This window comes from Amphiura filiformis, chromosome 4 (assembly GCF_039555335.1).
Source record: "Amphiura filiformis chromosome 4, Afil_fr2py, whole genome shotgun sequence".
Lineage (NCBI taxonomy): Eukaryota > Metazoa > Echinodermata > Ophiuroidea > Amphilepidida > Amphiuridae > Amphiura > Amphiura filiformis.
The window spans coordinates 65,438,305-65,455,919 of record NC_092631.1 but is presented as its reverse complement, the minus strand read 5'-3'; the positions used below and the strand labels follow the sequence as shown (position 1 = coordinate 65,455,919).

The 17,615-nt window shown below is 37.3% G+C and overlaps 1 protein-coding gene across 1 annotated transcript in view; it reads right to left on the bottom strand.

Moving 5' to 3' along the window:
* The window catches only part of LOC140151207 (dorsal-ventral patterning tolloid-like protein 1), a 71,317-nt gene extending 54,395 nt beyond the window's left edge, over positions 1 to 16,922 (bottom strand). Inside the window, exons 1-3 of the mRNA XM_072173465.1 lie at positions 16,382 to 16,922; positions 1,504 to 1,615; positions 5 to 232 (exon numbers count right to left, since the gene is read on the bottom strand). Of these exons, the coding sequence (XP_072029566.1) occupies positions 5 to 232; positions 1,504 to 1,615; positions 16,382 to 16,468 (427 nt within the window). The 5' untranslated portion in view covers positions 16,469 to 16,922. The remainder of the gene's footprint in view (positions 1 to 4; positions 233 to 1,503; positions 1,616 to 16,381) is intronic.
* Positions 16,923 to 17,615: the final 693 nt, after the last annotated feature.

Sequence of the window (17,615 nt, the reverse complement as noted above, 5' to 3'; positions counted from 1 at the left end):
TTACGTGTTGGGACGTAGGTTTTCAACGGGCACCAAAGATAATGTTCATCGCCATCACAATTCTCTCGTTCTGATGCAGCGTTGGGAGCTGCGTCATTGCCTTTGGTGCTGTTTATGCAGTCATCTCTCTTTTCGACCCCACATACTTGTGTACCATCACAAACCTCTTCCCATCCTACGCACACATCTTCCTCAAAACATTGGAGACCTTTCGTGTAATCACCTTCACAAACTGTAAACGAAGGCAAGGCTCGATAAGCTCAGAAAAGGTATGTAAACATCTAAAAAAAAAGTAACTAACCCCCCTTAAATAATGGCCATTATTAAAAAACGGGCGATTGTATTACAAATCTGTAAAATGCGTTGGAAGCAGAATTTATTTCTGCGCATTTTGACACCTCAATGTTAATGATGAGGTCATTAATTACAGGATGTATCAAAATGATTGGTACCCATATAAATATCCAATGAGTTTGGCCAAGACTGCCACATCAAAATGCAGCATATCACGTCCACCTTATAAACCTATAAATTGTAGTTTTTTAAGCTTATCTAATGTTGAATAGCTTTGAATTGGGAAGACACACGTGCGTCATTAGACACTAAAGCTGATAGGTACCAATCATTTTGATACACCCTGTGCAATAGCATGTTTGAAGTTGTTATAATAATGGTTACAAATTAATTTAGTTATTTTTTGCAAGAATTCATTAAATATTCCTGGTATTGCTTCATTTCTCGTCTGAGTTTGATCACCAGCTTCTACTTCAACGTTCTTATATAAGAAGATATGACACCAAATTAAGGCAAACAGCAATTGTTGTAAAAAAATTCTAATGGAACATTTAAGGGGTGGGGTATGAACGTTTGGACAGTATTTATTGTGGGATATTAGAGCACATCAGACATATCGAATTGCATTCTGAATACGAAGATTGTCCTTCTGAAATCAAATAATTTTGGTTTTTTTGAAATTCGCAATGTAATACACATTTTATGGCAAATGATTAAAAATTGATATTTTTGATATTTAACAGTACTCGAAATATTGATGAAATCTAATGATTTATACTTTAAGGTTATGTAGGTGGGATGAAAAGCCGACGATCAATTGAAAATTTTACCCTTCCTCATTGAAGATATTGATTTTTTTTCCCAAAACACCAAAAAAAATTAGGTCTTTTAGGGAAAAAAAATCCATTTTTTTTTATCTTCAATATGAAAGGTCAAAATTTTCAATTGATCGTCGGCTTTTCATTATTTATTGATCAAATTTACTTCGAGGACTGTTATATATTAAAAATGTGAAAAATATCGCATTTTAATTTGTCATGAAATTTGTATTATATCGTAATTTCAAAAATGAAAATTATTTGATATCAGAAAGACATTCTTCGTATTCAGAATGCAATTCGATATGTCTGATGTGCTCTCATGTCCCACAAAAAATACTGTCGAAACGCTCAAAACGCTCATTCCAGATCCCTTAAGTATTCAACTTACAGTCAATTCCTAGCTGTTTTACTTCATTGTTGAGTCTCTTTATCAAGGCGTCATGATCTTTTTTAGTGTGTGGTGTCTGCCTACGCGCACGGTTGAGTATTGCCTCAATCCCCTGGAAATTAGAGCATAATACAATAAAATGGATGAATGTTATATTCAGTCACGCAAATATAGCTGATGACAATACAATTATGGCTCTAAGGTTGTCTTTCCCAACCCTGGTGAACCATGGATATTTTGAACTGCCTTAAGGGGCTGTGCAATAAATCTCTTGCCCCCCTCTCAGCCTGCCAAAAATCGCTTGCCCCCCCCCCCTCTCGGCCCGCCAATAAATCTTTGCCCCCCCCCTTTACACATGCCAAATTTTTGGGATCCCAATTTTCAAACCTTAAATGGTCTAGATATATGTTGCGAGCGCAGCGAGCAGGAAAATTTGCATATTAAGCGTTTCCGTACTGTTTTCCTAAGCCTTTTTAGAGCGTTTTATATAAAAGGCGCCCCACGAATGTGTGCCAAAATCGCTTGCCCCCCCTCTCGGATGGCCAAAAATTGCTTGCCCCCCTTTCGGCTCGCCAAAATTTCTTGCCCCCCAATTTTACCCTCCCCAGGGCTCATAATTATTGCACAGCCCCTAATAATGGGTGTTGTGAAACGGTGCTCGTAGGCCTAGGCCTATGTGTTGGGGTGGGTAGTACAGGAAGGCTGGAAGGGTGCGTTTGGGTGGTTATTGTAGAGCCTTATGTTGTGAGTGGGGTGCGGGGTGGGTGCGCGTGTGGTGGGGATGTGTTACATACAAACACATGATATACAGCAGTTTCGTGTTTGAAATTTGGGCCGTCTGATAGACTGGACGTAAACAGGATGTGTCGCTTGTTCGCATCACGGTATTTACAGCTAATGAAAATAAAGGTTCTATCTTTCCACTTTGATCTTTATATCTGTTTATTGCATATGCCAGCTTAGACCATGATGACTGTACTTATTGTAGCATTGTAATTTGTATGATCTAGATCCCCAGGTGGTTGCACTTTTCTCGTGTCTAGATGAAGTTTTTTACATTTCCCATGGCCTATTTCTTTGCCAGTATCTATGGAGATCATATAATTCAAAATGTTGATATTATTCCACAAATTAATAGCCTAATAAATAACATTTAAAAAATAGTCGGTAAATATGGTCTGGTAGTCTGGAACATCAATTTCTTCCTTGGCAATGGTTCAATTTCCACACCTACATAAACCATTATGTACATGTAGACTATAGGCCTATATTTTTGCACATAAACTCGATCCTGCACGGTGCCGTTAACAGGCTGAACGCTAGTCAGTCGATGCCTATTGTTCAACAAGGCCCACTCAGTCACTTAAAGCCATATTATAACATTTCTGTAAAAATAGATTAGTATTTATTTTCCATAAAATGTTAGCTTTTAGGCCTACTGTCAGATATGTCCCCTTTTAATTTTGAGCCGAACAAGTGAGGTAAAGCATAGAAAATTGGAATTTACTACTAGCGCCCATGCATGTTACTCCCTCGGTTGTAATACGGTACGATCCTCGGGGGTGTGTATGTGTATCCCGCACGCCGTGTACGTACTGTGCATTCGTGTTTGACTAATATTTCCATCGTAATAATAAAACGCCGGTCCCATCGTTTTATTCGAAATTTCGGATTTTGACAAAACTACAGCACCTTAAAGTCTTGATTTTTGCAGAGTATCTTTATTGACTAAAGTACATTACAATCGTGTAACAAACGCTTGAAACGATCGAATTCGGTGTTGAAATAAGCACAATTTTTAGTTACACCTTTTCACGCAATAATTAATTTTCTCGGTCAAATGAAAAGCAATAATTTTCATTTCTTCGGTAAAAGTCAGAAGAAAACTATAATGCTTGGTACTGTATATTTTTTTCAAACCCTGGTGTTAAACTTAGGTGTGAAATTTAGGCTTCTAGTGTAAGATTTTCGATTTTCACAGGCTTCATTTTGCCCCGCGAGCTTTTTCTGGGGTTAACGTTTTTGCTTTTCAAAGTAACATAATTCGCTGACGAAAAATATTTCCCAACTTTCTAAAGCACATCATAGTGGGCTATATGTCATAGTTTTGTCAGAATTTCGGTTTTGATTGCACTATTTTTCAATTCTGACTACCAATTTTGTCAAAATCAACTCGCGAATGTACCCATGGATGGATGATTTTGTAAGCCACAATTAAAATTTCGATTATTTCTGCTGGTTATATTAGAAATGAAGCACTGGTTGGACATTTTGGGAGTCGCAAGTGGAAAAAGGTGAAATCAAAACGGCATTCTGACAAAACTATAATATATAGACCCACCCGATGTGCCATACAGAGGTGGGAAATATCCTTCTTTAGCGAATTATATTAGTTTGAAACGCTAAAACATGAATTCCGCAAAAAGCTCGCGGGCGAAATTAAGGTCTATAAAAATCAAAAATCTTACAGTAAAAGACACAATTTCATGCCTAATTTTAACACCAGGATTTTTTTTAATGTATATCCAAGCACTATGTTTTTAACTGACATTATGAAGGGAAAAAATTATTGCTTTATATTTGACCGAGAAAATTAATTTCAAAGCAAAAAGGTGTATTTCTGAATTATGCTGATTTCACCATGTATCGATCGACTTTTTGCGCGACTATGCATAACAAAAGAAGCTGTGACCAGCGTTCAGAGTGTTAAAGGGCAGGTCTATTACAAAAACAACATCGTATCATTGGCAAGCTAATATTATGAGGACAATGAAAATGACTCCTTTTTTGAGAAAATAAGACGTTTAAAATTGATATTCCGCAAAAACCAACTTAAGCGGTGAGTTCCTTCGAACGAGACAGAGTTGGCCTAATAATATTGGCCCAATACTAAAATTACATATTTTTAAAACATTGGCAGCCAATTGTTTGCCAATAACAAATAGGTACCGGCCCAATGTTGGTTCAATGTCTGTGACAAGGTTTGGGCCAAGCTGGGGCCAACATTGGCCCAAGCCCAATTTTGGACCAATCTTGGGCCCATGAGCAAATGATATTGGTGTAATGTTGGGCCATTATGTAACATACATTGGGCCACCATTGGACCAATATCGCCATGTTATCTGGGTACCCACCAATTAAGTTTCATGCCCATATGACAGTTTTTAGTAATTTGACCTCAGATGACCCCTGGGTGACCTCGGATGACACCAAAATGACCTTCCAAATATTTTACTCTAAATGTTGACTGTACCCACCAAGTTTCATGCCCGTACGACAGTTTTTAGTAATTTGACCCCGGATGACCCCAAAATGACCTTCCGAAAATGTGACTCTAAATGTTGACTGTACCCACCTAGTTTCATGCCCATATGACAAGTTTTAGTAATTTGGCCTCAGACCTTGGATGACTCTGAAATGACTTTCCGAAAATTTGACTCCAAATGTTGACTGTACCCACCAAGTTTCATGCCCATATGACAGTTTTTTGTAACTTGACCTCAGATGACCCCTGGATGACCTTGGATGACTCTGAAATGACTTTCCGAAAATTTGACTCCAAATGTTGACTGTACCCACCAAGTTTCATGCCCATATGACAGTTTTTAGTAATTTGACCTCAGATGACCCCTGGGTGACCTCGGATGACACCAAAATGACCTTCCAAAAATTTGACTCTAAATGTTGACTATACCCACCAAGTTTCATGCCCATACGACAGTTTTTAGTAATTTGACCTCAAATGACCCCTGGGTGACCTTGGATGACCCCGAAATAACCTTCCAAAAATTTGGCTCTAAATGTTGACTGTATCCACCAAGTTTCATGCCCATACGACAGTTTTAGTAATTTGACCTCAGATTACCCCTAGGTGACCTCGGATGACCCCGAAATGACCTTCCGAAAATTTGGTTCTAAATGTTGACTACACCCACCAGGTTTCGTGCCCATACAACAGTTTTTAGTAATTTGACCTCAGATGACCCCTGGATGACCTCGGGACCTTGTTCTGTCTGGGTTCAAGATGCACCCACCCACCAAGTTTGAAGAACGTGCCACAGCGTCATCATCCCTATATCTTCGTGTCAAAAATTGCCGTGATAGTACGGCGAATGCTCTCGTTTTTCAAAAGCTACGCATGGCGATTTTGTTCGAGATAGGCCGAGCGACTCGGGCTAAGCATACCATTTACATGATATGAGATACCACAGAGGCTGCCGCAGAGTTTCTAATCTACGATTTGCGCATAATCAGTACCACATATGGTGTTGCCATTATAGAAAATTCGATTTGTTGTCAGGTAAAACGCAGGTTTTATTTCCAATACACTAACTCGAAAAGCAATACACTAATTAGCGGGGCCTTGCTGTTTGCTGTGGATATATTTTACTGCATTTTATAAGTAAAGATTTTGAAATCAAAAGTCAAAATTGTGATATATTCAACTGTTTGAGAAATGAATTATATACTAAGGAACCCGTGTAAGATCCAGGTGCTGTATCTATAATACAATGTACATTATCGACTTTCTTATCTGCGTCAATAATAGAATATCGATTTCAATCGAATTGAATACATGTCTCCATTTTGAGTTTGTACTACACCACTGAGCGATCAAGTGATCGATTTCTAGCCAATCAGATAAAGGTCTCCTTTTCTTGCGTTCGGTGAAATACCAATCGCCCGTTGCTCACCAACGGAGTATTAAGTTTATATTTATAACACTGGGTGTCGACACTGTGCGTGCGACCCCTAGTCTCCGAGAAAATAGGTTTTTGCATATTATGCATAAATTATGCAAATTAGGTACTTCATTACCATATTTTGCGCTGAAAATCGCATCAGGTCGAGACCCTCTGGTCATGCTACCCCCTACCAAGTTTCATCATCATAGCGCTTAGGGTTCTTACGGTTACGGATCCCCAGATACAGCTCCACAAGGCGGATTTCTTCAGATTTCCAACCATATTTGTAATATAAGCGTTCCGCATAAATTATGCAAATTAAACTAAATGCGCATACTTTTCGCCAAAAAACTAATCAGGTGATCAGCAGGTGTGTATCATTCTTGCCACCAGGGTTCGTTACCATGGGCCCGGCGGATCTCGAGATAGTCTGTCCACAAACTCCGCTATCAATTTACGCTGATTTTCGCATAAATTATGCAAATTAGCTATGTTAATTTGCATATTTTCCCCGAAAACATACGGTTACGGAGCAAACTTGGATATCCTTCCTCCCACCAAGTAGCGTCCCCGTAGGTCTTACGGTTCCTCAGATACAGCTCCGGACGGACACACACACACCATTATTCTGAGCATTATTTTTTCCTAAACATTTTTTTTCCATCTTATTTCAACTGGTTTACAATGTAAATTGAGTTTTGTTTAATACCATCATTCCTTCCCAAGAATATCAGCATTCGCTTGACATTTTCAGATACAGTGACTTTTCAAAAATTGCTTTCTGTAACCTGATTATTTTGAATAATATTTTCTTGCACAAAAGTTCTTTTGTCCTTCTCATAGTTTGTATTCAACAAACAAAACGAAATAACTAATTGAAAATAAATGTGTAGTTTTATAATAGGCCTAAATGCCTACACCTTCTCAGATCCATTCATAAAATAAATTCGCAAAGTAAATAAATAAATAAATAAATAAATAAATAAATAAATAAGTAAATAAATAAATAAATAAATAAATAAATAAATAAATAAATAAATAAATAAATAAATAAATAAATAAATAAATAAATACGCAAGGCATGTATTAATATAAGCTGGGTCTATTTTAGAAAACTTACATGTAGTTCATAAATAATAAGGTAATGTTTCAACAGTAGGATTTCAACACAAATCTGAAATAGGCCTACTGACATAGCTATTTTGCTGAACAATTCTTGATGCGGATGGTCGAATAAATACTATCTCAGCGCATTGTGACATATCGTCCGTCCCCATTGCTCTAAATGGATTGATTCAAAAAAGTTTATGGTACCCGACGTTCTACGGCTTGTTTTGAAAATATCGCGGGAAAAGACCAAAATTGAAAAGAAATGGGGTTTTAAATTGAACTTTAGAATTTGAAAAGTATAAATCACGTTAGGTCTAAGGCTGTGCTAACACTTTTCTTTGATGACTTTGACCGCAATTTTGTATTTTTTCACCCAGGCTTCAGCCTGGTGATATTACATTCAGTTTAGACCTTGTCCTTTGAACCCAAATTGGCTACTTTGAAACGAAGTAGCCAAATGCATTTGCTTCGTCCTCATTAAAATTATTTTACAGGATAATGCAGAGTATCTAATGGATCTGCAGGCTACTAAAAACTAACCTCACTCCCCATGACAAAATTCATAAAACTATATTCAGTAGTGCTTGACTTTACCCAGGGAATGGATGGAATATTAACCTCATTCAAGTCCCCATGACAATTATTCGTACAGCTGTTCTGTAGCCTATGAAGTTATTTTGTGACATATAGGGATGATGTTGCAATATGAAAGTTGACTGGTGAATGGCCATGGCCACTAATTCATGAACTTGGCTAGCTGGCTGGCTGGTCTGAGGTCACACTTCTTAAACATCTATGATTTGAATTGCATTGTTGTTCTCATCACAGACTGAATTAGAAGGAACCATTAAACTACTACTATTAAAGTCTGCTATTATAATCGGACACTAAAGTAATTGTAAAAAATCCTCCTGCTCCCATCATGCAAGTTATTCCACTTAGACTGTTTGATATAGGCCTACTTTTATCAAAATAATTAAGCATTGATTAAGCATTTGCCAGTGAAACATTCTCACTCACAAAAATCACAGATACTCAACATGAGAATCTGTGCAATATTTGACAGAGAAGGTCACTAAATCTGGCCGTCTCAAGTTCATAATTAGTTTTGATTGATCTTCATGTACCAAATCATTTACTTTAAATTGATATCCTAGCTGTGACCTCTGAGCCAAATGTTCTATATAGCATAGTAACACCACATGCATTCATATGCATTTATATACAAACATATTGGCATAATGGGGATTGATGTTCTCTGACTGCAGTCAGAGGGCTACAAGTAGGCCTACCAGTATGGCTAGTACTTGTAGTAGTAGCATACAGGTAGTTCTTATATACTTATTCAGCATTCAGCAATCATAGCTCAGTTGTGGAGTACTAGTTCTTTGGTTGAATCACCACTTTCTTGACTGATCAGAAGACCTGTGTTTTATATAGGCTTACTGCATGCCATACACTGCCTACCTCTTTGCAGCTATGTGGAGCCAAGGTGGGGCAGTCCGGGGGGGGGGGGGTTGTGCCTTCATGTGACCTCTGTGCGGCCTGGGTATTCCCTTTTAAAGGGATTTTTATTTCAAATATCTTAAAAATTCAAGAATCTAAGCTAATTGAACAGACAGTAACTCCCATCCTGAACAAAGTTCAGGCGAGACAAAAAAGAGTCATTTTCATTGTCCTTATAATATTAGCTTGCCAATGATATGATGTTGTTTTTGCAATAGTTTTTGTTGCTGCAGAACTGACACCTTCTAATACAGGTTTGACGATCACGTGACAAATCGAATCTGTGACGTTAATATTGATATCGATAATTGACATTTTGGCTGTTCCATTTAATTTACATACTCCCTCTGAAATAATGGCCCCAAAATAGCTGTTCCATTTAATTTACATACTCCCTCTGAAAATGGCTGTTCCATTTAATTTACATACCCTCTGGAATAGCTTTCCCCAAATCAAATTGCATTGTAATTGCAATCTATCAAATTGCATAGCTTCATTGTGAATAAGAGAGATACAGGTTTGACGATCATGTGACAAATCGAATCTGTGACGTCAATATTGATATTGATATCAATTAGGCTGTTCCAGTTAAATTACATACCCATTGGCCATTGGCTGTTCCATTTAATTTACATACTCCCTCTGAAATATTGGCCCCCAAAATAGCTGTTCCATTTACTAGTAATTGACATACTTCCTCTGAAATGGCTGTTCCATTTAATTTACATACTCTGGAATAGATTTCTCCTAATCATTTGAAATCACTGGGGGTGACACTCCTCATAAGATCCGGGTCAATATTCCTATTTTGGGTCCTTTTCATATCTCGAAATGCCAAGAAGGTATGACCCCCTGAGTAATGTCAAATGAAAGAGGAAAAACTGAAGAATGTAATAAAAAATATTTTCCTCACCGGGGTGACACTCCTCTTAAGACCCGGGTCAATATTCCTATTTGGGGTCCTTTACAAATCTGTAAAATGGGTTGGAAGCAGAATTTATTTCTGCACATTTTGACTCCTCATTTGTAGCAATTGTCTTGACGTCACAGCGTACAATACAACCCAAGATTTGAAAAAGTTGCAGTATTCGTATTCAGTATAAGGAAACCTGTGTAATGATATAAAAGAGTGTTTTTGTATTGTTGTAAGTGATGGTACGCAACGCAATTGATGCAATGAGGACCAGGGCTGAAACCTGTATTCGCCAAGGAGGCAACCAGGTAGAGGGCAGAGCAGCACAGTAAACTCACTTCAGAAGAATAAAGACAAACCAAGCAGCCTTTTAGGGCTACCTTTTATCCTAAAAAAAGAAATGACTTACCGTATGTTGTAAATAAAAAAAAGAAAGCAAGAAACAACAAAGTAAGAAAGTAAGAAACATAATAAAACAAAAAGGCATAAATAACCAAGAAAAAATAAGTAATTGCAAGTAAAGCAAAAGAAGTCCCATTCGGCATCTATTTTACCCACAAATTAATGACACTATTTACAAAATCCATTGCCCATAAACCCACCGTTAAAGCCCATTCCATAAATAAAGTTATTTTATTTATAAAGTTATCATTGAGGAATGTTTGATATTCATGCATGGTATGTGTACTCCTTTTCAATCTTTGAAGTAGCGAAACCTTCTCCGTGGACAGAGTGAAAACGGGTACATTTCTTTAAAAGAGCATATCTTCAAAAGTTGTGAGCCGATTGATATAATTGTTTTGGTTTATTTAAGCTAACGACTCAAGGTTTCTTTACATACCAAAATATATTTGATCAACTTTTCAGAAATAGGAGAAAAAGAGGGCGCAAAGAGGGGCCTCTTTTTTTTGGGACACCCTGTATTATTACTATTACTAGTAGTGACATTTGCAAGGTGAGCGGGACTCGTCTCCCGCCACAATTATAATAAAGACAACAAATTATTTTGTATCAAAACCACTGGAACCGGGACTAGAATAGGCCTACACGTAGATCATTTTGTTGTTGGAAGATTTGCCAATGTCTCGCTGCACTCTAAAATTAAATGATATACTGCAGGTTGAGATCAAAAGTTACATTTGGGATTGCATTTCATACAAATTTTCTAAACAGCATGATTTTGACAGGGTGCCTTTTAACCTTTGGGGTAACATATAGGCGGGATACCCAGGCCCTATTTATATCAGCTTCATTGCAATGCTCATTACACAACCATATTCAAGATCAAATTCAAAGTAAAACATACCGTAAACAAACAAACACAAAACGAACACACACCGAGAGATCATTATATAAGCCAAAGTGGGCCAATTTATATGCCCATTTCCTATAAATTTTCCGGAAATTTCATTATACTGCAGGCTCCATTCAACCAAAGCATCGCGACTTGTGCTGTATGCTGCCTCGAGTATCGGGGCCGACCGGGTAAATATAAAGCCTACAGAAAGAAAATACAGTAGGCCCCTAATATATAGGTCTATACAGAAAAAACACAGAAATACATGCTGGAAAATTAAAAGTATTATCGTACCATGTGTACCCCGGGGTGTACCCTGTTCTTCTAGTTATAGCAAGAACATTGGCAAAAATGCAACTTCTTACAACAACCCCATCCTGCGATTGCGATAGTCCACTATACCAACACTTTCGGTTTTCGTGTAAAATGTTTGAAAACAAATCACACCTACATGGAATTCCAAGCGATCTGTAGGCCTAAAGAAGAGCGTGAGCCTAAATGAACTTGGGACACCGCAACAAATAATTATTGTTGTCAGATGTATCACAATGATACAATAGTTATCCCCGATAAAATGGCTTTCATCTGTTAAACTGCGATTTTTACTATTTGAGAAATTAATATTATTTATCGAAAAACTTTTCGGAGATCACCTATCTTAATTGTCTCTACAGTTACTAGTAGGCCTATACTTAATTAAGTTCAACGTTTTAAAGTTCATCGCTGCCCTCTTTAATTTAAGTTTTACTCGGTTGGCCTGGTGGAGTGGGTTTTGAGCTGCTTGGTTTAATTCCCTGGACCCTGGTTTATTAATGGAGTTGCAGGTCTGAATTAATAAATTAAGGTTGACATTATGAATAAAAAATGCATTGAAATGTAACTTCATTCATAAATTTGAAATACATAAATAACGAAGTTCAAGGCTTTTGCGGTTCATAGTTTTATGCAGGGTCTGGTTTTATGCTATGTATATCAGATCAGCAAGGAGGTTGGTGTACCCACATGAATCTGAAAAGAGAATACCCACAATGCCTGGCAAGACAGCAGCTTAGAAGATCCTTTTATATTGGACCGTAACATTATAAAATAACATAGACTGTAGTAAAAATTATTCCACCAAGCAACGTTCATAATAGACAAATAAACAAATAAACTAAACAGTGTTTTAATCATCTGTGCCAATTCAGACTTTTTGTTCGATGTCGAATGATGGCCTGCTTTCAACGTTGGTTGTAACTCAATCTGTTCCAAGTCAATTATATTTTAAAGGCCTGCTGCATAAACATAAACGAAGGTTTGATGATGACAACTATACTTCCCTCCTCAAACATCCCCGCAAACATCCGACGGCGAAACTCTTTTCGTTCGTCAACAAACATTCGTAAGCCCGTGATCATGGCAAAATGTTTTTCGTCACAAACACATTCGTTATGACATGACGCACATAAACGAATTCGTGTTGAAAGTCGATTATTCGTCGAATAGGCCTAATTATGGAACATCATCACGATACGATGCCATCAATCTGCATAGACATTATGCCATCATGTAAACAAAACATAAGATGCTAGAGCACTGTATAGAGTGAGATTATGCTCCAATCACGGTGGTTCCAATAAGCAATGTGCAAAATATTCGCAAGGAATTGTGGGATCGTTCTTCCTCTCTCCTCTTCTCCTGAGGGAGTATTTTGGGTAATATATTTGAACTTTTTCCTGATTATGAACTTGAGACAAGGTATGTCTTTAAATCATTGCAGGCGGCCAATAAGAAAATGAGGACAAGTTGTGAACATGGTTTCGTTTCGCAATCGAAAAAAAGTAACTCATCAGCAATATTATTATCTAGTCAATTCAGAATGCGAGGCAAAATTTGCGATAGAATGCTTCATGATTTCATTGTTATAAAATATTAGCTGATGTCAAATTTTTGCAATATATTAAGATAGGGTTATTTAAAAAAATATCTTTTATATGATCACTGGACATTAATTTTCTCAAATTTTCGTAACTTTGATGAAGCGTCGCACTGTGGCGGCACCAGAAATTTTGATCGGGGCAGTGGATTGCCGGGGTAAATTGGGGAGGGCAAAATCATGAAATTGTCTTAAAATTGCCGGGAAAAATATATATTTGTTTTGTTTTGTTTTGTTTTTAGGGAAACTGATGGAAAGATATGTACTACTGAGTACTGGGGGTTCCCCACGCCCTCCAGACGCGTGGCTCACCAGTGAAGTGAGGCGGTTGGGAAGAGCTTTTGAATAGTTTGGACTTTTAAATGTCGAATTGTAATACTGCTAGACAAGGTGCCTGAATGTGACCCTAAGTTGTGACCCTATTATGACCTTTCCCCTTATTTTCTATAAATAAATGATGAAATATATTCCCAATAGCCCCTCTACATGTAAGCTTCTAAACTTTTACAGCTGGTACATGTAGGCTCTATACATTTTACAACGATTTAGTTCTCATTAAAATAGCATCATGTACCTAAAGGTTCACGACCTGTTTGCTATATAGGCACATAGGATTCGTATTTTTACCGTTATTTCCCCACAGACTGCGGAAGAGTTTTAATATGGGAGGGCAAGGGGGGCATTAATACGTGACCGACTACGACACCCGAAACGTTGAAGAGGGTGGGTGAATTATGAATTTTACCCCAAAATTATTTTACCCTATAGTGTAAAATTATGAATTTTACCCCAGTGTAAAATTATGAATTTTGCCCTAAAAAAGTGGTTGCAATGAAACGGGGTCAATTTATTTTTAGTCGGTGCATTTGACCCCGTATTAGTAGTGTGTAGGCCTGCAATTTTTTAAGGAATACTTGATCAATATTTAAATCGTGAACATTTGCAATAATTATTTCACTTTTTAGTAGAAGTTGCTTCCATGGATTTCAACAAAATCTGTCACGGCATAACTGATGATCATGATCATGGTACAGACGGATCCATCTGTGATCTGACACGCAATGACCCATGTAGACAAAATCGCGAGTATTGATGTTGGAGGCAATTTTTTAGACATTTACAAAAACAGGAATTTATCCACAGAGCCATATTAAATGACAATTTTAATTTCCGCAGCTGTACTTTAAAAAAAAACAGTCCCCGTACTAGTTCAAGATTGCTCTTACTGAAAACATGACATTATCCAAACATGGGACGAAAATTCGAAAAAGGCCTATACATTGTTTATACTGGTAAAGTTGTCCAGGATATGCGCGATAATTTTTACACTTCCTTACATTATATAACCAGTTTATTCAGATGAATTGATACACCAACAAACCCAACCACAGTTTGATTATCACTTTTCTCTAGGGTAAAGTACTTTCTTAAGGGGACTCGATCTTTTGTGCGTAATTATAGAGGGCCAGGGGATTCACTCTATCATTAAAAAAATCATTTGAAGAAGTCAAAGAGCCCTAAGAATAAAAACTGTAGTGTAATTCACGCCAGACACAATTTCTTTATATGTGACCGTACAGCACGAATGAGTTGTAATGTCCTCAATTGTATTCTGAGTTACAGTGTAAAATGGGCATGAAGGTCATATTCATAGGTATTTCAATTTGGTGCTACGTGTATCTCATTAAATGAGGTACACGTAGCACCAAATTGAGGTACCTATGAATATGACCTTCATGCCCATTTTACACTGTAACTCAGAATACAATTGAGGACATTTACGGCTCATTCGTGCTGTACGGTCACATATGACAAAAATTAATTTTTGTATCGATCAAAAAACAAACGTTTTATATCAATTTTAAATTTAGCCTGAATCCGTAAATATGGTACCTCTCGCCCTTTTTTAGGTCAAGGCTATTTTTATCATTATGCAGCGAACCATTGTTGAAGCTATTTCACATACATGTATGAAATATTCTAGAGAAAGAATGATGCCATATACTGTTGAAATATCTTTTGTTGATTTCGAATGATAATGTCATGAAGTCGTAAATTTTAAGGTCAAATTCCTAAAACCAAAACAAAACATTGCGACGCAGATATTTCCCGACTTACGCAATTTCATCATCACATCAGTGTCTTTATTAGGCCAAATAAAAAATAAAACATGTTTCACGTCCCCTCCCGCTTCCTTTTTTGAGGTTTCTTCATTTTTATTTTTATTTTTTTTTTTTTTGTTTTAATTTTTTTAAAAATATGTCTAGGAAGTAGAGATGCTTTCTATAGCCTTGCTAATATACAAGAAATACTTTTATAAGATTTTGTGATAGTTAGAGGGGGCCTATCTCTCAGAACAACAAATAAAAAGAGGCCTCCGCTAAAACAGCTCAAATTATGGGTATTTACACCGATTTTGCGATAAAAAATAAAAAATAAAAAGCCCCCTCTTCCTCCTTTTTTTCAAAAACCCGGACGTGAAACGTGTTTTTTATTTTACTTGGCCTTATTTGTTTGAAACCTTTCCCAAACGTTCGTGCTCTTTATGCATAAAACGGCTATTAAATCTATCTTTACAAAACGCGTCTTTTTTTATTAAACAAAAGGCTAAAGATGGCATTATGAGATTTATCATTTATCATTACACTCCTCCACTCAACTGCCACCGTGGCCGAACGGTATTACTATTAGCGCTAGACGCGTATAATAGAAGGAAGTTTCGAATCACTGGTTCGAATCCCAACGAAGCCTGTGGAAACTTTTTTTTCTTCAAAATTCATAATCGCATTCCGAAATGAGTCACTTGTCGGTATACGGTAAATCATGTATAAATAAATGTTTATAACTTATTTTTAAAAATCACGACATATTAAAACTCTGGCTAAAACCATGACAACGAATGATGACTGCAGAAAATGTTTCATATATCATTCATGATACCGTTCCAGGAGTGCATTTGCACCGGCAGTTCATTACAATGCACTTGATGCAAACTTCACGAGTTGTTCATTATATTAAAAAGTCACTTTTTATACCAGCTAAATAGCTCGTCAAAATATACCATTATTAAGTTTCTAATGGATCAATGCTGCAGGCAAAAGCCACGATCACATTTTTAGCTGACATTTATAACAGAACCGTCTTTGCAGAACGGTGACCCCACTTTTATCAGACTGAAACCTGTCTAAACTATTTAAACCGACTCTACCCAAATGAAAAGCGCTGGTTTACCCAGATTTACTATGCTTTTAAACTTAATAAATCTTTGCTGCCAGCAAATGTTACTATTTAATACCATGTAATAGTACAAGAAATATTCTCAACCCATAAAACAGGTGCCTGAATACATACCACGTGGACGGCTGGGAGAGAATTTTGTAACTTGTTTCAAAACTCCCAATTCAAATTATTTGTTCTTTTCTATACGCTACTTTGTTACAGATGTAACTTACCTCATCATCTATATTAACTGGTTTTGGTCTTGCATAAACTACGTAGGCTGTAAAGGCAACCACTAGTAATAATATCAAGAGTTTCATTTTGTCGTCTGATTTTTCCGAGATCGTCCCAGATTTATTTCAAGAAACTGCCGACGTGTCAATATTGTTGGTATCTTCAAGGCGAGCAACTCGCGTGGCCTTAAAAAGCTACCAACCGAGCCCCTTTATTCAGCTGTCTTGATGCCACAAAGATACCGCTGATTTTCCTGTTGTTTCCGATATTGCAACCAAACCGTTTGGTTTGGTATTTCGGGTTTTTCACCCTCGGTCTTGAGTTATAATTCCGCAATTTTCACCTCTAAAGTTAAGGGGAAAACCAGGGCGCTGAACAGGGGCCCTATATCCTTAGGCAGATATTCCCTATATCTCCAACATTGCAGATGGTGAAAACAGACTTCGAGAGGATTAGGCTTGGGCGCTCTGGTCTGATGGTAAATGATACCGTTGGGGAAATAATTACCAATGAGCCCCAGCTTAGTTCAAATTTGATTACATCTGCTTTTATTTATTTGCACATGTGTGCACAGGGTCTCTATGTCACATGTCAAGGAGAATATAAATCCTTACTTTTCATTTTTTTCGTCGAAGTGATGTGCAAACGACCTCTACGAGGGCTACCGATGTTCCTATGTGTGCTAAAATCTTCCTTCTATAACTTTATTTCTTAAGGTGATACAGGTTGCGGGAGTTTGCTTCTGCGTCTGCTTTGATCCGGGGGGCACTCAACACAAATGACCATACGGGTATGCTCCCCGGAAAGACCCCCTTTTGTATTTCGCAGCTCCGAAAGACCCCCTATATTTGACGAAGAGACCCTTCATTTTGATAATTTCAACTCTAAAAGGGGGTTTTCAGGCGATTTTCAACCAGAAAGCCAAGAAAGACCCTTGATTTGGACTGTTTGCATCTCCAAAAGCCCCCATTTTACTTGTTCGCAGCTCCAAAAGACCCCCTTTTATCGATGTACCCACCCCGGGGCTTTGATAGTCCTCAACGCTACAATTATTGTAACCAAACGAGATCGAGGAGTGAACACGGTATATTTTAGTACGCCGGGTGTGAGGTAGACTATGCCATATATAGTCGAATTTTGAAAATGTAAAACATGAATTACATGATACATATTTAGACTATTGACTTGATTGATTGAATGAAATGTTTGGCATGGTAGCCTATTTTTTAGGGT